The sequence below is a fragment of the Strongylocentrotus purpuratus genome, unplaced genomic scaffold (assembly GCF_000002235.5).
Source record: "Strongylocentrotus purpuratus isolate Spur 01 unplaced genomic scaffold, Spur_5.0 spur5_scaffold_11, whole genome shotgun sequence".
Classification (NCBI taxonomy): domain Eukaryota; kingdom Metazoa; phylum Echinodermata; class Echinoidea; order Camarodonta; family Strongylocentrotidae; genus Strongylocentrotus; species Strongylocentrotus purpuratus.
In genome coordinates, this window is record NW_022145596.1 from 31277859 (window position 1) to 31299484 (window position 21626).

The 21626-nt window shown below is 37.4% G+C and overlaps 1 protein-coding gene across 1 annotated transcript; it reads right to left on the bottom strand.

Annotated features, from left to right (window-relative positions):
• Positions 1 to 370: 370 nt before the first annotated feature.
• LOC100888149 (signal peptide, CUB and EGF-like domain-containing protein 2) lies at positions 371 to 21265 on the bottom strand. The gene is made up of 20 exons (XM_030981156.1): positions 20633 to 21265; positions 17999 to 18364; positions 17032 to 17460; positions 16288 to 16404; positions 15508 to 15636; positions 13892 to 14017; positions 12713 to 12832; positions 11634 to 11786; positions 10718 to 10843; positions 9356 to 9484; positions 8407 to 8529; positions 7816 to 7902; positions 6631 to 6741; positions 5603 to 5794; positions 4530 to 4754; positions 3755 to 3891; positions 3180 to 3282; positions 2154 to 2438; positions 705 to 878; positions 371 to 494 (listed from the first exon to the last, which is right to left on the bottom strand). Exons 1-20 carry the CDS (start codon positions 20886 to 20888, stop codon positions 454 to 456), a joined length of 3429 nt encoding a protein of 1142 aa, XP_030837016.1. The 5' UTR covers positions 20889 to 21265; the 3' UTR covers positions 371 to 453.
• Between the last annotated feature and the right edge of the window lie 361 nt (positions 21266 to 21626).

The window sequence follows — 21626 nt, forward strand, 5'->3', positions numbered from 1 at the left end:
TTTTAGTTATCCTCTTTATTGCTGTCTGTCATCAACTATCTCATTAAAAATCCTCTAACGAAGCAAGAAAATTTTCCCTTGAAAGGATTTTTCAAGGGATTTTTCAAGGGATTCTTCTATGTGACACCGCCTAAAAAGTGTAATATCCTTCACATTTCTCTATCTTATAATATGCACAAGTCCTTTGTTGTGCGCAGTTGGAAACAAATGCAGCAGGGTGTTTTGAGGAGGTTTAACAGTGCCATGTCTGAACAAGCCTTTAGAATGGACAGTTTAGCATCACTTGCACTTGAAAAAGGAAAGAACAGAGCTCTGCCAAAATTGAAAAAGTTAATCTGCTGATATTGCTAAGTTAAGGCATAACTAATATGAAGAAGGGATGAGTAGATATCATGAAATTCTCTAGAAGAAAGGCAGGCATATCCTGTGCTAATGATTCCCAGTGAGCTAAGATTAGGGCTGTGGTTCTGCTTCGATAGCTTGTGCCGAGAGACCTGTATTGATGAGAAAGAAAGAAATTAAATTAAATTCATTCATCAATAATTTTGCTCTGGAAACAGTTAAATAATCTTCCCATGATCCCATGATAAATACAATGTGGGGCATGGAGATTATATGTGTGGCATACAAAGAGTTAATTACCCAATTAAGTCTTGTAGACTTACTAGAATCAGACGAACAATTTAAGTAACCGATTTCCTTACTTTTGCATTGTCTGACGTTGGTGGCGCCTGTGGAGGTGGTGGTAGTACCGCTAGGACATACATGGCAGGAGATTTGACCCTGCCTATCCTGATAGAGACCCTGAGGACATGGTTTGCAGATGGGCTGGGTGGCAGGTCCGAGGTCCGATGAGTACATACCACGAGGACAATCCACTGTCAAATTTATATAGGAAAAGAATCGTGAAAGACTGAGGTGATTGTGATCAGAGAGAATTGCATGTCTACGTGGAAGACAAGAAAAATGGATTTAATTTTTATTTTGATTACAATAATAACATAAGATTGAGAGGGGAGGAAGGGGGAGGGGGAGAAAGAGAGAGAGAGAGAGAGGAGGGGGTGGATGGAATTAAGGGATAATTGAAAGTTGAAAATGAAAACGAGATAGAGAGAGTGATAGAAAAAGAGAGGCAAATGGATATACCAGAGTTAATAAGGGAGAAATGAAAGTTGAAAAATGAAGAGACAGAGTGGGAGAGCAAGGGAGGGAGGAAAGAGAGAGAGAGAGAGATAGTTGGAGAAAAAGAGAGTGGTAAAGGAAGATAGTATTAAAAAGAAAGCTGCCATAAAGGAATAAATCAGTCACAGTGAATACTTTCTAATGGGGACGCACTCTTTCAGACTTAAATCAACGCTAGCTTTACATCTACCTAAGATGAACGCATCGAAATTGACTTAAGGCACCAAAATTAAAAAGGGTTTAGATTTGGTTTTAGTATCTTTTTAATTTGTATAAAGGACTTGTGTTGATTATCGTGTTTGCATGATTGAAAGAGCTACATTGAAGATTTGTTTAGGCCTGGTCGTCAACATTTCCGTTTTGTAGGGATTTCTTTACGAGTAATAACAAAAAATATAAAGGTTTGTTCACATATATCGCGGTAAACTGTCGCAAGAAAAAAAAAATCCCATTTTAAAATATTTTTAATTTCTTATTTTTTAATTTTTTAGTGGTAAATGAATGGCAACTGCTTGCAATAAAGGTTAAAAGGTTAATAAAGTACAGAAATGTGAATGCGGTTTTGCCGCGTCTTAACTGAATTAGGTTTATAGAGTGGTCAAGCGTGCGTCATCAAAAAACAGTTTTTAGAGTTCTCAAATTTGAACTTCATTTTCCGAAAGAGCATAAAAATAATGTCCCCATGTTGAAAACCAATTGAATGTGTTGTGTTCCCATCCGAATGAATTTATTTAAATAGGAAATCACTGTTTCTGGTTCATAATATTACGAACCAGGGCAAATTAACAGTGATTTCCTATTGATATCTATTTATTCGGATGGTCATATCTCAGCCAACACATTCAATTGGTTTTCAACATTTGGACATCATTTGTTATGCTCTTTCAGAAAATGAAGTTCAAATTGTTAAATTCTATTAAAAAAATGTTTATGATGTCACAGCTTCGGTACACTATAGAAGTCAATCTTACTGCATGCCACCCCATCCATGGCAGGATAACTTTTCATCTCCTTCCCGGGTGCACACGGCACTGACGTGTTCCCAACGAATGAGAATGCCGTGCAGTCTGGCGCTTTTTTCGCTGGGTCCCAACGCCCGTCCCGACCACAGATGTACGTCGGTGTAGCCAAGGGACCATCGAAGAAAAAGAAACCTGGCAAGCAGGTGGGCTGACATATCTGTCCATTGAGCCATGGTGTGCAGAAATGGTTGCCGTTCAAAGGACCATCAAGGATCCCGCAATCTTCAGAAAGAGCTGCGTTTTAATATCAGATACATAAAATAAGACTTTTTTTTAGAAATAGAAAATAGAACAAAATCGCAAAGGCTTTTACAAAACCGACTCAAGGGTAAGTTCAGTACCTTATTGTAGTGTCTATATCCTTTCATCATTATGGTATGTTTGCACATTTCAAAGATGTAAGACAATGCTATTTGAATTGCCCAAGGATTGCTTCTTGAATATCTTTGCAATCGGGTTACAGATACATTTAGTTAATTCACAGCCAGACCACCCATTCTCAAATAAAAATCACAATAAAAAAGACTAATTTAAATAATACGAAGAACTACAAAATTGGACTATTCTACATGTTTTAAAAAGTGAATAATTAAGTTCATCACGACTCCAAAATGCTCCGTTAATGATCGCAAGTCACCCTTATAAGTTATAACTTCCATCAGCCTTGACTTAAGGTGAAAACAATGCTGTCATTGAGGGTCCTAAAAATACAAACAATGTATACACAAGTAATATACATAATATACGTGACAGGCAATCGTAATTTAGAAACTACAGCAGAATGAAAACATTTTAATTTACTCCACAGAAATCTTTTGTATAACATCTGTTACCTGCTTTTGGGGAAATACCTGAACTGTGTAAACTTCCCATTGAGAACTATGTGTTTCTTTACTAGATACATTTGTAATTTCAATGAAAATGTGAAATTCGCATATGATATACAATATTAGGATAACTCTTGTCTTAACTTACATTGTATAGTAACAGATGTGCTGCAAGAAGCCGTGTTACCATTGCTATCAGATGCAACATATTTTATCGTATATGTACCCAATGTGATGAGACCAGCAGGTTCCTAAGCAAACAAAGAATTACAAAACATTAGGGGAAATGATAAGAGTTATCAAACAACAATGTTTGTTGGTTTAACCATTTTACGTCTGAAGTAAAGCCCGGTTTGGGCTCATAATAATAACCAGGCATATTTTCATATGGTTTGAATTTTATATCAGACTTTGTAATGATTTAATTGAATAGTTCCCCCATCCCTACCCCCATCTCCTTTTTCTCTTGCTCTATCACACACACAAACACACACACGCATCAACTATTTCATATAGTTTTCTCATTTCACTATTTGTTTTCCTCTTATCCGACATCCTCCCTCTTTCTCATTCTCAGTCTGTATGTCTGTCTTTCTCTCTATCTTACACACATACGCACACCCACACACAAACGCGCACACCGCACACGCACACTCACACACATACACACACGTGCGCTATTTCGTCTCATAAACCCACTGTATAAGCATGTAGTAAACTCACTATGGTCCTTGTAACGTTGGTGACACCCACATTGTCACTGAAGATAGGTTGTGGTACATCAAGTGACGTCACATATTGCTGTTCAGTCTTTATAGTGTGTGTCTGTGGACACTGTACTACTCTAGGTGACTCTTTGTCTGTTTGAATTAAATTTCAAGGGAAGAAAAGACGAATTTATAGTTTCCATCGTCGGGTATGCAAATGAGATATTTTTATTCGGGTCTTCTTTTTTTCTCCCTATGTGAGTGGAAGGGCGGGTTTGTTTCATTGGATGTCATGAAGCGCCAGAAGCGGGCTACACAAGGCAGTTCTTGTGCATTGTTGCAATTTGTAATGATAAAACACGAATGTAGTTTTTTTTTCTCTTTAAATAAGCCTACTAACCATTCTTTTATATCGTTGCCTTATTTTGATAAAACTTCCGGAAAAGGTAATATTATAACTGGCGAACACACTTCTTGTCTCTTCGTTTATCAACATATAGGATTATTTTAGGGATATTATGCTAATCAAAGCTATTAGTATTTTAATTGTTTGATCATAAGTTTCACTAGATTAGATGTGGGATATGTAAGAGATTGATTGATTTTTAATTAGCCATAGCCAATTCGGCTGCTCAGGCTCATGGCCTCTGGCGACCTGATATAATCAATTTTGTAAGTTATTACAGGAGACTGACTTTTTTCCTAACAGAATGATGGAGAGGGGTAATACACCACAAACCATTGATTTCAAAGACGATACTGTAATATCAAATATGAATGAAAAATATTACCTATGACAGTCACTGTCATTGTGCAGGACACTTGAGTATTGAGGTCAATCGTGTAGGCTGTAAACGTGACCATTGTTTGACCAGCACCAAACAACTGATCAGTCAATGAATGGGTGGTATTGACCATGTCCAGAAGATGGTCGGGATCGGGAAGGTCGATGACCATCTCAGATGCACCACGTGGTAACCGGGTCGTGACGTCATCAGGACATCGTATTAGGGCATCTTGGTTGCAGATTCAATATTCAAGATTCGTTTATCACTCACCAAAACAAAATTCAATACATAAAACGTGCATGACTGTGTATGATAAACTATGAAGAAGAAAAAGCATTTAAAAAAGGAACACATAGAGTAATAACAGTTACTCAGGGGCGGATCTAGGGGGGGTTGGCAGTCAACCCCCCCCCCCCCCCCCTTGGGCGACCAAGTGAGGAAAACAAGGGAAAAGGGGAGGGGGAGGGAAAAAAGTGGGAAAAAGAAAGAAAAAAAGTAAAACAGTAAAACGGCACGATTTGTGGAAAATCCTGGATCCACCACTGGGTCAAACCCCCCCCCCCCTTGGCAAAAAGCTAGATCCGCCCCTGTTTCTTATAAGCGTACAAAATACAAAAACTTATCAGAGCCTGGTTGGGATTAAGATTAAAGATCTCTAGATCTTGACTATTCGCCCATTGATAATAATTATAACAATGATAACAATAACAATAATAATAATAATAATAATAATTATTATTATAATAATATTAATAATAATAGTATAGTTGTTTACTCAAGGAAGCCTCATCAGCATTAATGATGTTCTTCTGAGGCCCTATACAATTATTATTACCCCAGTAGTTGCCTGATGGGTGGTGAGTGGCACATGTGGATTTATATTTTGTCAAAATCGTTAGTCCCATGTTTGGATTCGAACCCTCAACCCTTGGACTGAGAGTCAAATGAATGAGCCACTACACCACTATGTAACGTTAGAAATGGAATAAACGATTTAAAATCAATCTTACTTAGTATAAGTCCTTTCCGAAACATTCGAAACTACGTGAAATCATCTTGCTTTAATTTGATCTCACCTCTTGAGCAGATGGGGGCCCTGTTCGACCACACCCCTTTCTTGTTGCACCTCAGGGTAGCACGTCCCAGCAGGTTATACCCACTAGTACACTTGAATCGACACGTCGACCCGGATGCCATGGGCCCTTGCCGGCAAACCTCTGGCGTCGTTCTACCATGCTCTGGCGCCGAGAGCGTTGGACACTGTATCCCTGTCAGGAATAATGAGGAATACGCATATATCTTCAATTTAATTTTTGGTTGGTGGTAAAAGTGGCGTAGCGCGGAATTTTTGTTTTAATGGAAGGTGAGGAAACATTGAATCAGATGTGCAAAATATTCATGGAGAGCATGTATTTTCCAATATATTTGTTCTTCAAGCAACGTGAGAAAATCTCTGGACACTCGTATTGTTCAAAAGTTTCGCACAAGCTAGCCGTCAATAAAATATAACAAAACATCAAATTAAAAGAAGATTACCACTCTACCAACATCAATTAAAATCGAGTCTAAAACTTTCACGCTTGATTAAGAAAATAGAAAAAATCAAGTAGCCATTTATATCTTAATGAACATGTGTATATGTAAGACAGTCTCGCTCAGCAATGAAAGCAAACAATGAAAAACAATAAGGAGAATTAAGATCTGGATTTCAAACTGTAGTCTCAGGCATGCACGGTGGAGATGCCCCTACTTTCGTATTTCTTGTGATTGATTTTTTTTTCTCTTCGTTATTTTGTATTTGACTGTTCAAAATGGATATGCTTATAATCATTTGAATGGCCAGATGCCCCATTTTTGCAATTTTCTTTTAGAGACTCATTCACCGTTAAATAAATGGCCACTCTCCTTCTTACGTGAATGGTATGATTCCAATTGCATATCAGCTTAAAGAGTATGAATGTATGTTTATGTTTATATGAAAGATAAGTTTATATCAAATATTTATTTGAAAATCTTAATTATAAATAGTGTCCACTTTTGTTGCTAAGTGTATATAAATATATATAATTATATTTGACGCCACTTGTTGAATTCGTTAACTTACTGACACACATAGGAGTAACACCAGACCACTGACCACCCGATAAGCATGACCGTTCCGTGTCTCCTTTCAATCCGAATCCAACATCACACTCATAGACACACGTCGATCCAACTATTTGGAAGAAACAAAGCGTCTGTTCAGAGCCAGAAGGCATTAAACTTGTGTTAAAGTATGAGCTAATGCTCTTCCGGCTCGAAACATACGAATAGAAAGATGATGGAGGAAGGATATTGAAGAAAAAAATATGAATAGGGTGTGTTCAGATAAAGCGCAGCAAGAAGTCACTAAGAGAGCATTAGTACTGAGACTAATGGATGAAATACGAGGGGACAGAGCGACCGAGCGGGAGATCTTCCCTTTTGCCTTTTCTTTTCCCTTTCCACAATCCCTACCCCTCCCTTTTCTTGGTTTCACCCCCTCCATGCACCACTGACTTGGTTAATTAGTTTACTTGGCTCTGCATTTACTAAGCTAGGACAATCCTCTTAAACCCAGCGTGTCTAGATATATTTGAATAGATGGAATATGGTTACAACTATTATTAGTATTTGGTGTCACCTGTGCCTGGGAGGCAAAAGTGAACTGAATCACTATGACCCTCGGGTCTCTCCTCCCGGTATAAATAATTGGGTGTGCAGGTGGACCACAACACCGGGGTTTCCCCCTAATCTTAAACAAAAAGTGCAGTGGGTTCTTAACGCGCAAAAGTGGTGACTCTCCTCAACTTGTGGCCTCCATTTAACGTCCTATCCGAGGGACGGAGTGTGTTTCACTGTAACCCGGCCTGCATCTATGGAACAGGGGAGGGGCACGTTGACACATAACACATGCAGGCTTCATTCATCCGCCTAGGTTGGATAATTAGTGGCATAATAGTTGTAGTATGTTGCATACTACAGTGATATTCAACCATGATTCAATACTAGTGGATATAGCAATCATGTCAGACACATTGCCACTCCTGACGTTCTATTATATTTAGCTGAAATAATGTAAACGTGAGCTTTGATAACATGTAATGAGGTTAGTTAATTTCATCTTTATCGTTTTGCAAATGAAAATAATGCCGAAGAGACGATACATTTTATTTTGCACCATTTTTTACCAAATAATAAAATAACAAATTATTGATTTGGAAAGATACAATGTTTATTCACCCTTTTCAAAAGGAAAGATCATACTTACCTCGCAAACGCTCTCCACCTAGTCCGATGCTACAAGATCTGTTGATCAGACCATTGTCTGGTGATGGCAGGGGCGGGCACACATCAGCTGCCATCAAAAGTGTGTATTTTTATATTTTTAAAAGCATATGAAATTGTTAATGAGTCAGATGCATACTATACTTTCTATTGACGACATTTACTTGTAGATAGCACACGTGTATGTCTTACAAATATTTATTTTAATCATAGTCTGAACTAAATGGGAATAAATGATAATTTTCAGTTATGTATTTAAGTCTTTTGCGAAAATATATATGAAACTCAAACTATTGATACAAAAATAAACTTGATATTAAAAAATACATTTCATTTTGTATCATCACTGTGCGATATCTAATATGTTACGTTAGACAAAATGTTAACTCTCTTTCTCTCTCCCTATCTCTCTTCCTCTCCCTCCTCTCTTCTTCCCTCTCCCCGACCACCTCTCTCTCTCTCTCTCTCCTCATTTGTTTTCTCTCCCTCTTTCTCCGCGGTTCAACCCCCAGAATCTGTTGCTACTCCTAAAAATCGCCCATAGTCATCATAGTCGGGTTTTCGAATGTCTTACCTATACATGTTCTAACGTCAGCATTGAGTGTGAATCCAGAGTTACATTCGCAGTAAAACCCGCCGTCAGTATTGATGCAAACTTGCTCGCATCTGGAGCTATCAAAGGAACATTCATCCACATCTATCAAAGAAAAGAAATATTTTCACGATCGACAGATGAATTACAAATTTTAAGTCAGTGTAATTTATATTTGAAGCAACAAAAAAAAAAAACTTTTAAGTTCCAGGGTATCCTCTGCTTGTATTCTCAACCCTTAATTAAACTATACTATTGTCAAGGTCCGAGATCATGTCGTATATATTGTCTTTTCGGTTGCACTGTTATGCTTTCGTTATATATCATATGAGAGCAAAACTTCGCTCAACCCGATGATGCGTGCGAACTGTGTCGTTAAAAAAAGTACTTTGAATCATGTTTTGCACGTTCATTCTTGAACAAAAACGAATTGTATAAACATCTCTTACATGGTCGTCTACAGCAATGATGAGGTATTCAATTGAAAGCAGTCAGTTTTTGGTTTGTTGTTTTCAAAAGGACACATTGTGGTTGATGATAATAACAATATTCACTTCTCGCATAATAGGTTCGTCGCTCCTAATGTAGCACATCGCTCGAACATTATCAGCAGGATTGAGAATAGTATTAAAACGTAGATTAATGTCTTTTCAAACGACTCTACTTTGTACTGGGCAGAGGTTTGAACTCTCTACCCTACCATTGAAGTCGTTGAAATTGAAGTCATTGAATATATAAAATCAATCAAGGAAATTTATTATGAGCAGTAGTAGTGCATGGACTTTATTGGATTACTTGTTTAGCACAAGGCTAACCTTCCACAAGATTATCATACCATATTTGGTATTTGAATTTTCTACCTTTCAAATTAAAGTCCAGTCAAGGAATATTAAAATCAATACATTTAATGAACTTTAAAAGTTGATTATACCTGTGCATCGATACCGATCGTAAGGGTCGACTGCATAACCTTCCATACATGTGCATGAATAACTTCCGGGTGAGTTCCTACATTCATGTTGACAGCCTCCATTGCTCATCAGGGCACACTCATCTATCTCTGTAAACCAATATCAATGACATAAGAAAGATAAATTTCAAATAATTTATAGCTCATGTGTGGTATGTCTGATATTACTTTGTTTAGACCAAAATTAAAAACCAATCTGATGGAAAAGTCATATTTATCTAGTTCTTAAATTGTTACCTCACCTTGGTATCTTATGTGTGATAATTTCACCACTGTTCTCTTGTCGTTTTCTGTTTATTTTTTTTTTTTGTAAAGCGCTTTGATATAAATCTCTTACAAAAAGCGCTATATAAGCAGAAGTTATTATTATTATTATTATTATTATTATTATTATTATTATTATTATTATTACTATTATTATTATTATTATTATTATCTTAGACTTTGTCTGACTTTATTTCAATGTCAATGTACTCATCAGCAAGGTCAGAATGTTGGCTGTAATATCTTAAACGTAAAAATCATCTTTTCAAATCTACAAATGAAATAAATAAGTAAAAGTATCAACTGCCGTACTGATTTAAATAGGAAATGTATGCCAAAGTAAATCACTGAAGTTGATCATTTTATCGACCATAGCTCTTTGCAAATCGGCTATCGAGTGAAAGAACAAAAGTCATGTTAACAAAAGGAGTAGTGCGTTTTGGTTTTTTGTGACTCGCAAAGGAAACATTCTTGCATTTAATTCAACAACTGTGTTAATATTTTAATCAGAACTCACTAAAAACATTCTTGTAATTAGTTTATTTATTTATTTGTTTAAATACCCTGTAGAGGTGTCGTGGTCGAGTGGATACGTCGACGGACTGTCGATCTTATGGTCCGCGGTTCGAGTCCCGCCGCGGCACTAATGTCCTTTGGCAAGACATTGATCTACATTTGCCACACTCAACCCAGGTGATGTAAATGGGTACCTGGCAGGAATTAATTCCTTGAAATGCTAGTGCGCCGCAGTGGCTGCCTTGCTAAAGCCAGGGTAATAATCGGGGCAGCGCCAGGAGCGTCACAACGTGACGGACATGTGCGCTATATAAGAAGCCACTATTATTATTATTATTATTATTTGAAATTCAGGAAACTAGAAATGAAAATCGACAGTACATCATAATTGTCTGTCAAAGTTCAAACATTTCAATTTGTGTGGAATTATGAGTTGAGTTGGAGGTGAGTGCATGCTACCTCGAATAATCTTCCCATATATACGGCCCTTTATCTAGCAACATTCAATTTATCCCTAATTGTATGTAGCATTTATTAGCTTACCTATACATGAATGTTGATCCGTAGTATCTAACGCATAACCAGGCCTGCATTTACAGAAGTATGATCCGTCCGTATTCTGACATAAATGCTGGCATCCTCCGTTACGTGTGGTACATTCATTGATATCTAATAAGGTGGAAGGATATTATGCTGAAATACTTTGGGTAAATGTATGGGGTATATATTCCATATAACACATAGAACACAAAGATATATATATATATATATATATATATATATATATACATCTTTGGAAAGTGTTTATCAAGTATGAAGCATAAATAATTGGAATGCTTTACTAGAGGACGCATTTTCTGCCACTAGTGTTAACATGTTCAAATCTGTTTTTGAGAGGCACTTGAAAACTCATCCACTGAAGTTTTCACCCTATCTGAAACTACCCGACGTGACGGGGGGGGGGGGGGAAATAAGCTAAGCTTTACGTCTCTAAATCCAAGTAAATCCAAGTAAATTTGGTATATGCAGGTGAAGTCGGATAATAATTACGAGTATATGATGTTTCACACAGTTATTATACACGTGTTAAGTAAAATGGCGTTTTAGATCCAGTTACAAAATTAGGTGGTTTCCGGAGTAGGATTTTACAAATTGTGCATCCACAAAGATATATCTCTTTTCATAAAGAAAATAGAGTAACATGTATCCATAAACTACAATATTTAAGCTGATTAATTGTTAGTAGTTATAGTATTCACTTGGGTAATTTTTAGTAGTTATATTATTCACTTAGATAACTTATGGACATTTTATTCATTAAAATGACTCTCATTTAGGCAGCAATGATGATTTCATGTATGAAATACTCTACGACGATTAAAAAACAAATCAAAACCATAGTTTCATGCATATGGGGTGCGTAGGAGATTAATCAAAGTGTATGATATATTTATCTTACCATCACAGGAACTTGTTCCTGGGTTTTTCTCAAAGCCTTCATCACAGATGCATGCTACACTAGATGTCTGACCAGAGCTACGAGTCCTGGAGTTCTCGGGGCATGCCACGCACCGCTTACCATTAGAGCTCACGTAGGTATTGATAACACATTCTGTGAAATTAGAGTCACTACTTTAATTAATGGTAGAAATGTGCATGGATGGAAATGGAAGAACGTTTACTACTTTCTGTAATCTAAAAAAAAATCATATGCTTGGTCAGAATAATACGATCGAAATATGCTTTTTTACATTGTCCCATATTTTGTTCTAAATGAGTGCATACTATTTTAGCTTAATTATTAACTTATCTTAATCTCACTGGGGATTAGCAAACCTTCGTCGATAGGCATTCGGCCTTTGCTAGTCCCTCCACATATACTAAATTAGCATGTTATAAAGTATTTTACTGTTTTTATGAGTTTTGTGGAAATAAATGAATTGAAGTGAATTGAATTGAATTGATGTATGTGATAATATTTCCTTAAAGACTTGGCAAATATGATATAAACAAGAGAAGGAAATGGAAATAAAATTGGTTTTAACATTTCGACTGTGACTTGGTACTCTAACGTCTTTTCACCTAGTAACATATTGTGTGGATGTATAATCCAATTAGTCTTTGTACCATATTACTTTGTTTCCAAGGTAACATGATATCGAGGCTGCATTGAGATTTGATGACAGATAATATACTACCGTTTGATCAGGAACATAAATCCTTGGGTCTCGGTTGTATCCAACCATCACTAATAATCATTACGGGATTAACTATGTATTTAATGTAGTGACCATGGTGCTCATCCGCCTCCCCTTCTCCGCTCTATAGGGGGAAAGGAACTGAGATTCAGCCACGATGTGTTTTTATTTGACTATGCCACTGTACCGTTTAATAAGCCGGTCATTTGGATGACCATCGGGTTTTGATGATAATAAGCCTGCTGGGAAACTGACAATTTGAGAATGATAGCCCGTCCCTACCACCCCTCCCTGGAATCCTGATTATGGAATGAGGATCCTGTTTTTATCCCAAGCCTACCTCGACATCTTCCCCCGTCATTCAAGGCCCAGCCTGCAGGGCAAAGACACTGGAAACTACCGTATGTGTTCCGACACTCGAACTCACACCGTCCTCTCATTGTCTTACACTCATCGATGTCTGAGAAATGAATGGAAAGATGGACGAAAAGATGGATGGAAAGGAGGGTGAACAATGGATAAATGAATGAATGCAAAGAGCGATGGATGAATGAATAGATTTCAAGAATTCATTCAGTTATAAAACACACAAATTATGCTTCATGGTTCTCTGCAAAATCTCTGCTCTTCGGGAATTTGAAACCACCCACACCTTAATCTTCGCTAATGTTAATGTGTGCCGACGCCAACTATCCAAAAGTACGACGGCATTGTCGTTTACCTGCAAGTCTGCATCCATGGGATCTACTAACAATATATGTACTCAGAAATCAACAAACCTGCCCATAATATCGGCACTGATTTAACCTACCACACTTAAACACATACACCTTCCCAGAACATCATACATCGTAACCCCACCCCACGTTTGTGGTTAATGTGACCATTTGTGTAATGTAGTTAAAGTTAATGCATAAGTCTTTGTTAAATGCCCCGTTAACGCGTTAAAAATTACTACATTCACCTTTTTCGAATGATTGTATTTCAATAGTTAGAATGCAAATTGTTGTTATGTATGACAACCCATACTATTTATTCTACCTAGCAACAACTAATTTGTGCAAATCGTATTCTGACTATCGAAGTAAAGTGATATCTTTACAGGTAATTGAAATAATTTGTAACGAGGCACTTAAAAAAGACATGAGGATTAAACTTATTCAGCACGGCTGAAAATTTTCATTTGTATGTATGCGAATTTTGAAAAGAAGAAATTACAGGTAAATGCAAATATTATATTCGAGGCTTAATACCTAGAATGTTAAAAATTTTAACGTCTTACAAAATATCACACCCCAAAATATAACTAATTCCGAAGATCACAGAAAATCTTGAGCTTGTTGTATTGGTAAATATTCAATGTATCTGTTCAGATCCGGGGTTCAGATACAGCAGAATAAAATAGAATCTTTTCTCGCCCAAAATTCCTTGTGAAACAATGGACAAGTAACTGGATCAATATTTTACTTTTATCACATTCCAAATTTTCCAATCTAATCTCCCTGTGTATAAATCATACCTGTGCATGTCCGTAAGTCTCGAGAAAGCACAAAACCTCTTGCGCACTGACACGACGCTGACCCGTTGACGGACACGCATGATCCGTACGCACAACGAATGCGAGAACACGGATCAGTCGGCTGATCTAAAGTCGTAAAGATCAAATATAGATTAAGCATCCTCATTATAAAATACATATATACTACGTAGCTTTTAGTTGTAAACACTACTCTAATTCAATATATATATATACATACATAAATACATACATACATACATACTACTACTACTACTACTACTACTAGTAGTAGTAGTAGTAGTACTGCTACAGCTCATACAAATATTAACTAACACTTGTGTTATGACACTCGTCATCCTGCCTCTCATTACACAAGTATAAGACTCGTCACCCTCCCAAAAAACAGATATTAGAATCGCCACCCTCTTAATACAAAAGTAATAAACTCGTCACCCTCCTTCTCATAGCACAAGTACTAGACTCATCATCATCCATCTCATAATACAACTAGTAGACTCGTCATCCTCTCAAATAACATATATTAGACTCGTCACCCTCTCAAAACAAAAGTAATAAACTTGTCACCCTCCCTCTCATAGCACAAGTATTAGACTCGTCAGCCACCCTCTCATAGCACAAGTACTAGACTCATCATCATCCATCTCATAATACAACTAGTAGACTCGTCATCCTCTCAAATAACAGATATTAGACTCGTCACCCTCTCAAAACAAAAGTAATAAACTCGTCACCCTCCCTCTCATAGCACAAGTACTAGACTCATCATCATCCATCTCATAATACAACTAGTAGACTCGTCATCCTCTCAAATAACAGATATTAGACTCGTCACCCTCTCAAAACAAAAGTAATAAACTTGTCACCCTCCCTCTCATAGCACAAGTATTAGACTCGTCAGCCACCCTCTCATAATACAAGAATTAGACTCGTCACCCTCAGTCTCATAACAAAAGTATTAGACTCGTCACTCTCTCAAAGCAAAACTGTTATACTCGTCACCCTCCGTTGCATAACACAAGTATTAGACTCGTCACCCTCCGTCTCATAACACAAGTATTAGACTCGTCACCCTCTCAAAGCAAAACTGTTATACTCGTCACCCTCCGTTGCATAACACAAGTATTAGACTCGTCACCCTCCGTCTCATAACACAAGTATTAGACTCGTCACCCTCTCAAAGCTAAAGTATTATACTCGTCACCCTCCGTCTCATAACACAAGTACTAGACTCGTCATCCTCCGTCTCATAACACAAGTACTAGACTCGTCATCCTCCCTCTCATAACAAAATTATTATACTCGTCACCCTCCGCCTCATAACAAAAGTATTAGACTCGTCACATTGCCTCTCACAATTCAAGTATTAAAACCATCAACCTCTCTCTCATTACACAAGTTTTTAGACTCACCACCCTCACTCTCAATGCACAAATATTAGACTCGTCACCCATAATACAAGTATTAGAATCGTCACACTGTCTCTCATAACACAAGTATTAGACCCGTCAACCCCACTCTCATTACACAAGTATTTAGACTCGCCACCCTCACTCTCAATACACGAGTATTACAAAGTTAATAACGAAATAACTCACATGAGCATGAATGCCCATCGACGTTGAGTCTGTATCCTCTCTGGCACCTACATTCGTATCCACCTTCCAGATTACTGCAGGATTCAGAGCATGGTCCACGTCCACTGTTTGGAGCGCACTCATTCACATCTAGGAAGTAATAATAATGATAATAATAGTTATCATGATAATAATAATAATAAAATATAGTATAAATGATATGTCTTGTTTACCCAAGATAGCCTCATCAATATTAATACTGTTCTCGACGAGGGGTCTGTACTCATATTATTATACACTGGCTTTACCCGAGCTAAAGTGATACGGCGATAAAGCACTAGAGGAATTATTTTCTACCGGGTACCAATTTACTACACCTGGGTGGAGGTTGGAAAATGTAGATTAATATCTAGCCAAAGGACATCAGCGCCGCGGCGGGACTCAGATCGCTAACCGTGTGATTCACAGTAAGACGTATCCACCAGACCACTACACTTCTACGATATAGCCATTGATACTTTGTGAACAGTGATGACGAATTTTGAATGAAGATTTTCTTAATATGAATATCGATAATGTAGACATCATGCTTAAATATAGAAAAGTCAAATTAAAACATTTAACAAATCAAACTTGACCATCAAAATATCACATTTAAATAGCTTGCAGACAGTAAAATGAAAAGATAGTTATTACAATGTCAACGTCAATTTCAATTTCAGTCTTTATGCGTTCTCCAGTTTAAAAAAAGAATTCAAAGACTTAAATGTATACACGGCCCAGTGTCTCGTCTACACTCACCATTACAGCTCCTCCCATTGATGTGAAGTCTATATCCTGGTCTACATGTACAAGTTGCACGCCCGTTGATACTAAGGCAGTTGTGTGAACAACCCCCATTATTAATGCCACAGAAAGCTGGACGAAGAGGATTATTCCAAGCAATAAGATAAATCATTAAGTTACTCAACCTTTTTAAAAGTCATATTTTGTTTATGATGTCAAAGCAAAGTCTGTTACTAAAACACCATTGTAAATCTAATCATATACTGCGTTTGTTTTTACTTTAATTAAATGACGTACAATTACGTTCAGCTCAGTATACACGTACTTATAATTGTTATATTAATGTTAGGGGAAACGCATTTGTTTGGCAGAAAGTCACTTGCTTGCTATGTGTTTTGTCTGTTCCACACATTGCAATATAGCCTTTCCCTCTACCTCAATCTCTTGTTACTCTGACTGTGCTTTCTCACGTAGCAAACTCATCAAGTTCATATACTAAAGCACATACACACCCACATCCCCCTATCACAGACTCGGCACAGACTCCCTCTCTCTCTACCCCTATCTTTCTCAATCTGAACTTCTTTCTCTCTATTTTGCAGTGAAAGATTTGCCTTATTTCTCTTCTCGTTACGTCCCCTACAAATCGAAATATGTTTGTACACGATACTGTTATAAAGAGTGCGATATATGTCTTAAATCTCCACGGACCTATTCAAAGCCAAATATTGGAAAAGATCATTGGGATGTTATACCTACCAACACATTGAGGCTCTTCACCGATCCAGACACCAGCAGAACAAAACAGTCTATCATTCCTAAGCACCCGATAGCCAGGATCACACAGATATTCCACAGCCCAGTACGTGTTACCCCGGTCATCCAACTCTGTAGAGTAGCTGGGTTGTCCGTGCCTGATGGTTCGTGACTGACCACAGCTCGTGCCGTCCTGGACGGTAAACTCTTGCAAGGGTCCATCCTCGGGACCAGAGTAAGGTGGTGAGGGGTCAGGCGGGAGTTCTTGGACGCAGGAGGGAATGGTTCCGTTCCATCGCCGACCGTCACAGAACAAGACGGGGGAGCCGAGGAGGTGAAAGTTGAGGAAGCATTGGAATTCCGCCACAGAAAGGCCGAACTTCTCGATGATGAGTCCATTGGTTGGCTCAGTGAGGCGGGAGCATCCTGGTCCTAGATTTAAATAGTCGAGATAGGTCTTTAAAGGCACACTGTCCTACTTGTAGCTACTTGCTCCCTCTATTTAGAAAACTTCCCCAATCGGTGCCTGTTGGTCCCCCATGATCCTCTTTTTCTTATGTTAAATGAGAGCTGAGTTAATGAGATAGCCAGCTGTCACAGTAACCTTGCTGGCTCGCTGTGTGGTCTAATCCCTTTTGGCTGAAGTAGTAAAGCCTGCCTTTAAAGTCATCAGAATCGTCGTTTCGACCGCGCCTTCATCAACATCATAATCTCTATCATCATCATCAACAACAACAACATCCATCATCAACATCCATCATCATCATTATCATCACTGCCCCCACTACTTTTAAATCATCAATCTCTTTCAGGATCACCATCAGCATCTACATCGTCGTTTATAATAATTATGTGAAGACTATTACCATCACCATCATTATCATCAATTCATTATATCGACGATGTAGAAAGTGAAGTAGATGTAAGCGGGAAATAAGTAAAAAAAGGAATATAAAAAAACTTAACGTACTTGCACAGACCACAGGTTGCCTGTCCCACTCGCCATTAGAAAGACATCTCAATATTCCTGAACCAAGCGTGGGTACTGTACGGTTGACACATGTGTAGGTCACGTATTCGAAACCCTTCACAGCAACGGCGCCATGGGCCTTGGGTGGTAACGGGCAGTTGGAGATCGGTAGGAAGTCTAGATCTGGAGAGGACGGGTTACCCTTGCAGGTTGGGACGGTGTCGTTCCAGCGTTCGCCATTACAGAAGATGGTCTTAGAACCCCGGATCCATTTCCCCTGTGGGCATTTATAGACCACGACGGCTCCGTTCATGCGGATCGAAGTTCGCCCTTTAGAGAACTTGGGTAGAGGATTACAACCACGAGCTGAAGATCAACATCATAGAGAAACATATAATTGAAACATGTGTATTTATAGCATTTAAAATCTTGAACACGGTACTCAATGTAAACACAATTGCAAAATTTTTGGGGAAACACTAGGCATATAAATCATGTTCTGATTAAGAAATAATCGATGTAAGGATTGCACATTTATTTAAATGCCATTTCTGCTTTTGTTTTTGTAATGGATTGTCTAGTTTAATTCTATATGTTGATGTTTTGTTTCATTTTTTTCATTTTTTAAATTTCTATCTTGGTTTTAGTAGATTGAGGAAACATTTTATGTAAATCTTATTGTCTTTGGGAATAACATTGATTGTTTTTCTCACCACATTATAATGTTTCATTTTAATGTTTATTATTGTATATATGCATATAAATTGTACGGCGGAACGACTTCCAAAGTGGGGGGCACCAACAAAAAAGGGCACTTTCTGAAAAAGGCACCCGCTAAAAAGGGAAATCTCAAGGAGAAAATATACAATTGTTTAGACATTGGTATATACCCCTACATTGTGATTTCATTATGAGTGATGATTTCCATATTTTTTTGTATACATCATAGAATATATTGCTTAAGCATTATATTTTGCAGTTGGATGTGATGGTCTGAAAATTCATTTGCGAGCGAGTGAAGCGAGCGCGGAAAAAAAAATCCGATTTGTGTAAAAAAATTACATCTTATAAAGATGAAAAGACCCAATCCTAATGGCTACTTTTGTTTTTCTGTTAAGGATATTACTACCAAGGATGTAGAAGAAGCTCTTATGTAGAGCGTTGTTTAAAAAAATGCAAATTTGGAAGGAGTATGCCCTACTGAGAGAAACTTCATGAAGAGAATCAAAGTGAGAGGTTAGAAATTGTAAGTCATTTATTATGAGAAAATAAGTGAGATTGGTAGCTAGTATAAGAGACTTGGTGAATGAATAGATATTGAGCCAGGCAGCGAAAGAAAGTAAAATTGTCTGATTCGATTTACTGAGGAAAGAGAAGAAGAGCTACGTCTCTTCACCTTGTGATTTCCGCCATCTCTTCCGCTTTGCTGCACCTATATACTTCCTTTAGGTTATATAGCTGAGCAATAAATCATAATCTTCGTTCACTATTCATATTATCTTTATCAGTTAGATATAATTATGAACAACAGAAGTAAAGGGAAAAAACACTTTATTCTTACTCCACTGTTTCCCAGTATTTACTATATTTAAAAAATGTATTTCACATATGGTTACCGTATATTAACTTTTTTCATGATCTATATAACTATAATCATTATGATTTTACACAATTCTCTAAACAAAATAAAAACCATGTGCATTTGGACCTCGTTAAGTACACGCACAGATTCATTAAATATAAAACCCGGGTGCAAATCAAATATTCTTGATTTATGACATGAAGCACGTCGTGCAAGAAAATATGGCCAAAATAAGGGGTGTCCCTGAAAAGGGAAACCAAATGTTCAGGTAAATTAATCAATAATTCCAGATTATGTTGGTAAATGTATAAACGAGATTTGCTCTTAATTATATATGACATCAAAACCCCATCAATAAGTCACAGTGGTAGTCAAAAACACAATTGTTTAAAATCAGGGGGGGGGTGGCTGTTGTTTAATTGTGCTTTTGAAAGATAAGGAATGATTTTAAATTAATAATTGTTTAAAATACATGAATTTTCCAAACTCAAATTGTCCCTTTGCATATGAGATCAGGAAGGATCACACATTTCTTGCACATTCGGCATAATTTGCAACTGATTATGCGCATCGAATTTGTTGCAGGAAATGAACGAGCTAGCTGAACAACTGTCCATGTACCTTATAGATTACGAATTTCGCCTGCTCAGTCATATATGATCCTTCCATCATAATTACGGTATCAAATGATGAATTTGACTATATGAGCTTTTAAATGATGTGTATCCCCCTTTAAAACACACATATATATATATCATACCAAGTTTTCTTTTCTTTAATGATATTAATGACCTAATAGAAATAGTCATTTGCTATTTATTATTTTGGACAATAAGGTTTCCGTCACCGCCATTTCAAATTGTCTTTAATCAGTCATGCGTGATATTTCTGGTGTCATAATTATGAAAGAGGAGAAATCAAGCTTTTTAATGATATATACATCGAAACAGATTTGATTTAGGATCATTTAGTACTTTCCCATTGAACTTCGGGTTCCTTTTTAGGGACACTCTGTATATATGACACAGATATTATAGATTCGAATATCTTACCTACGCATAGTGGACTTTCTTCTGACCACTGTCCATTGCCTAGGCAACGCAACTTTCGTGCTCCATACAATGCAAAGCCGGGGTTGCATAAGTAGGAAGCATACGCCCCTTCTCCAATGATTGACATGGATCCGTGTTTGACGGGATTAGGGGCTCCACAACGATACGACTGCCATCCAGAGTTTGCAGCAGAATTGGCGGGAAAACTCAACACAGAGATCAGACAGACAACAGCAAATAGTATCGATAACGGCATACCGAATGGCGATTAGTTCACCGTAGGATGTACGTGATTGTAGACTACTTCAAGTAATCCGTTAATGGTCCTTTTAAACAAGTATGCTGGATATCAAGGCATGTTACACGAGTCAGTTTTATAGTTCTGCCATAGTTGGTAAAAACTCCTGACAAACTATGTTCAGCTTCAGGTTGTGATAAATAGCGTAACCAAGTTATACAGGAAGAGTGTACGACAAGAACACAATTGTATTTATATTCATCCAACTGTATGTTATTCGACTTCTGTTTAGCCTGAGGTCAACCAGCTCTACTACACGGTGAACTTCCTGTTAGACACTTTCTAAACAGACAGGAAAAATACAAAGAATCAATTTCCTTTCACTTTCTGTGCAGAATCCACTCAAAACTCACAGTACTAAACAATAACAAAACTAGAAGAAAAAATACGTCATGCCTGAACTAAAGAAGAGGAAAAAGAAGATAAAAAGTATTTAAGTAATTGGGGCTCAAGAGACTTTACGCCAAATTTATCCCATGATTTTAGTCATGGAGTGTTCTAACATTTCTTCATCCACCGACTACTTTTGAATCACTAATCCCCTTCAGGATCATCATCATACTTTCTGTATATGACAACTATATATCCCAAAGTTTCAACTAAAAAATACAAAGGTATATTCCTTCAGCAGTGCACATAAACTTACGAAATAAAAAAATAAACAACTCTCTGTTTATAACACAATCGGTGACAATA

Excerpts from the sequence above, each read along its gene's own strand:
- LOC100888149 (XM_030981156.1), bottom strand. The coding sequence starts at position 20,888 with ATGCCGTTATCGATACTATTTGCTGTTGTCTGTCTGATCTCTGTGTTG. Across the intron at positions 18,365-20,632 it reads AGAAAGTCCACTATGCGTAG|CTCGTGGTTGTAATCCTCTA; the intron begins GTAAGATATTCG and ends GTTGATCTTCAG. Across the intron at positions 3,892-4,529 it reads AATGACAGTGACTGTCATAG|ACAAAGAGTCACCTAGAGTA; the intron begins GTAATATTTTTC and ends TAATTCAAACAG.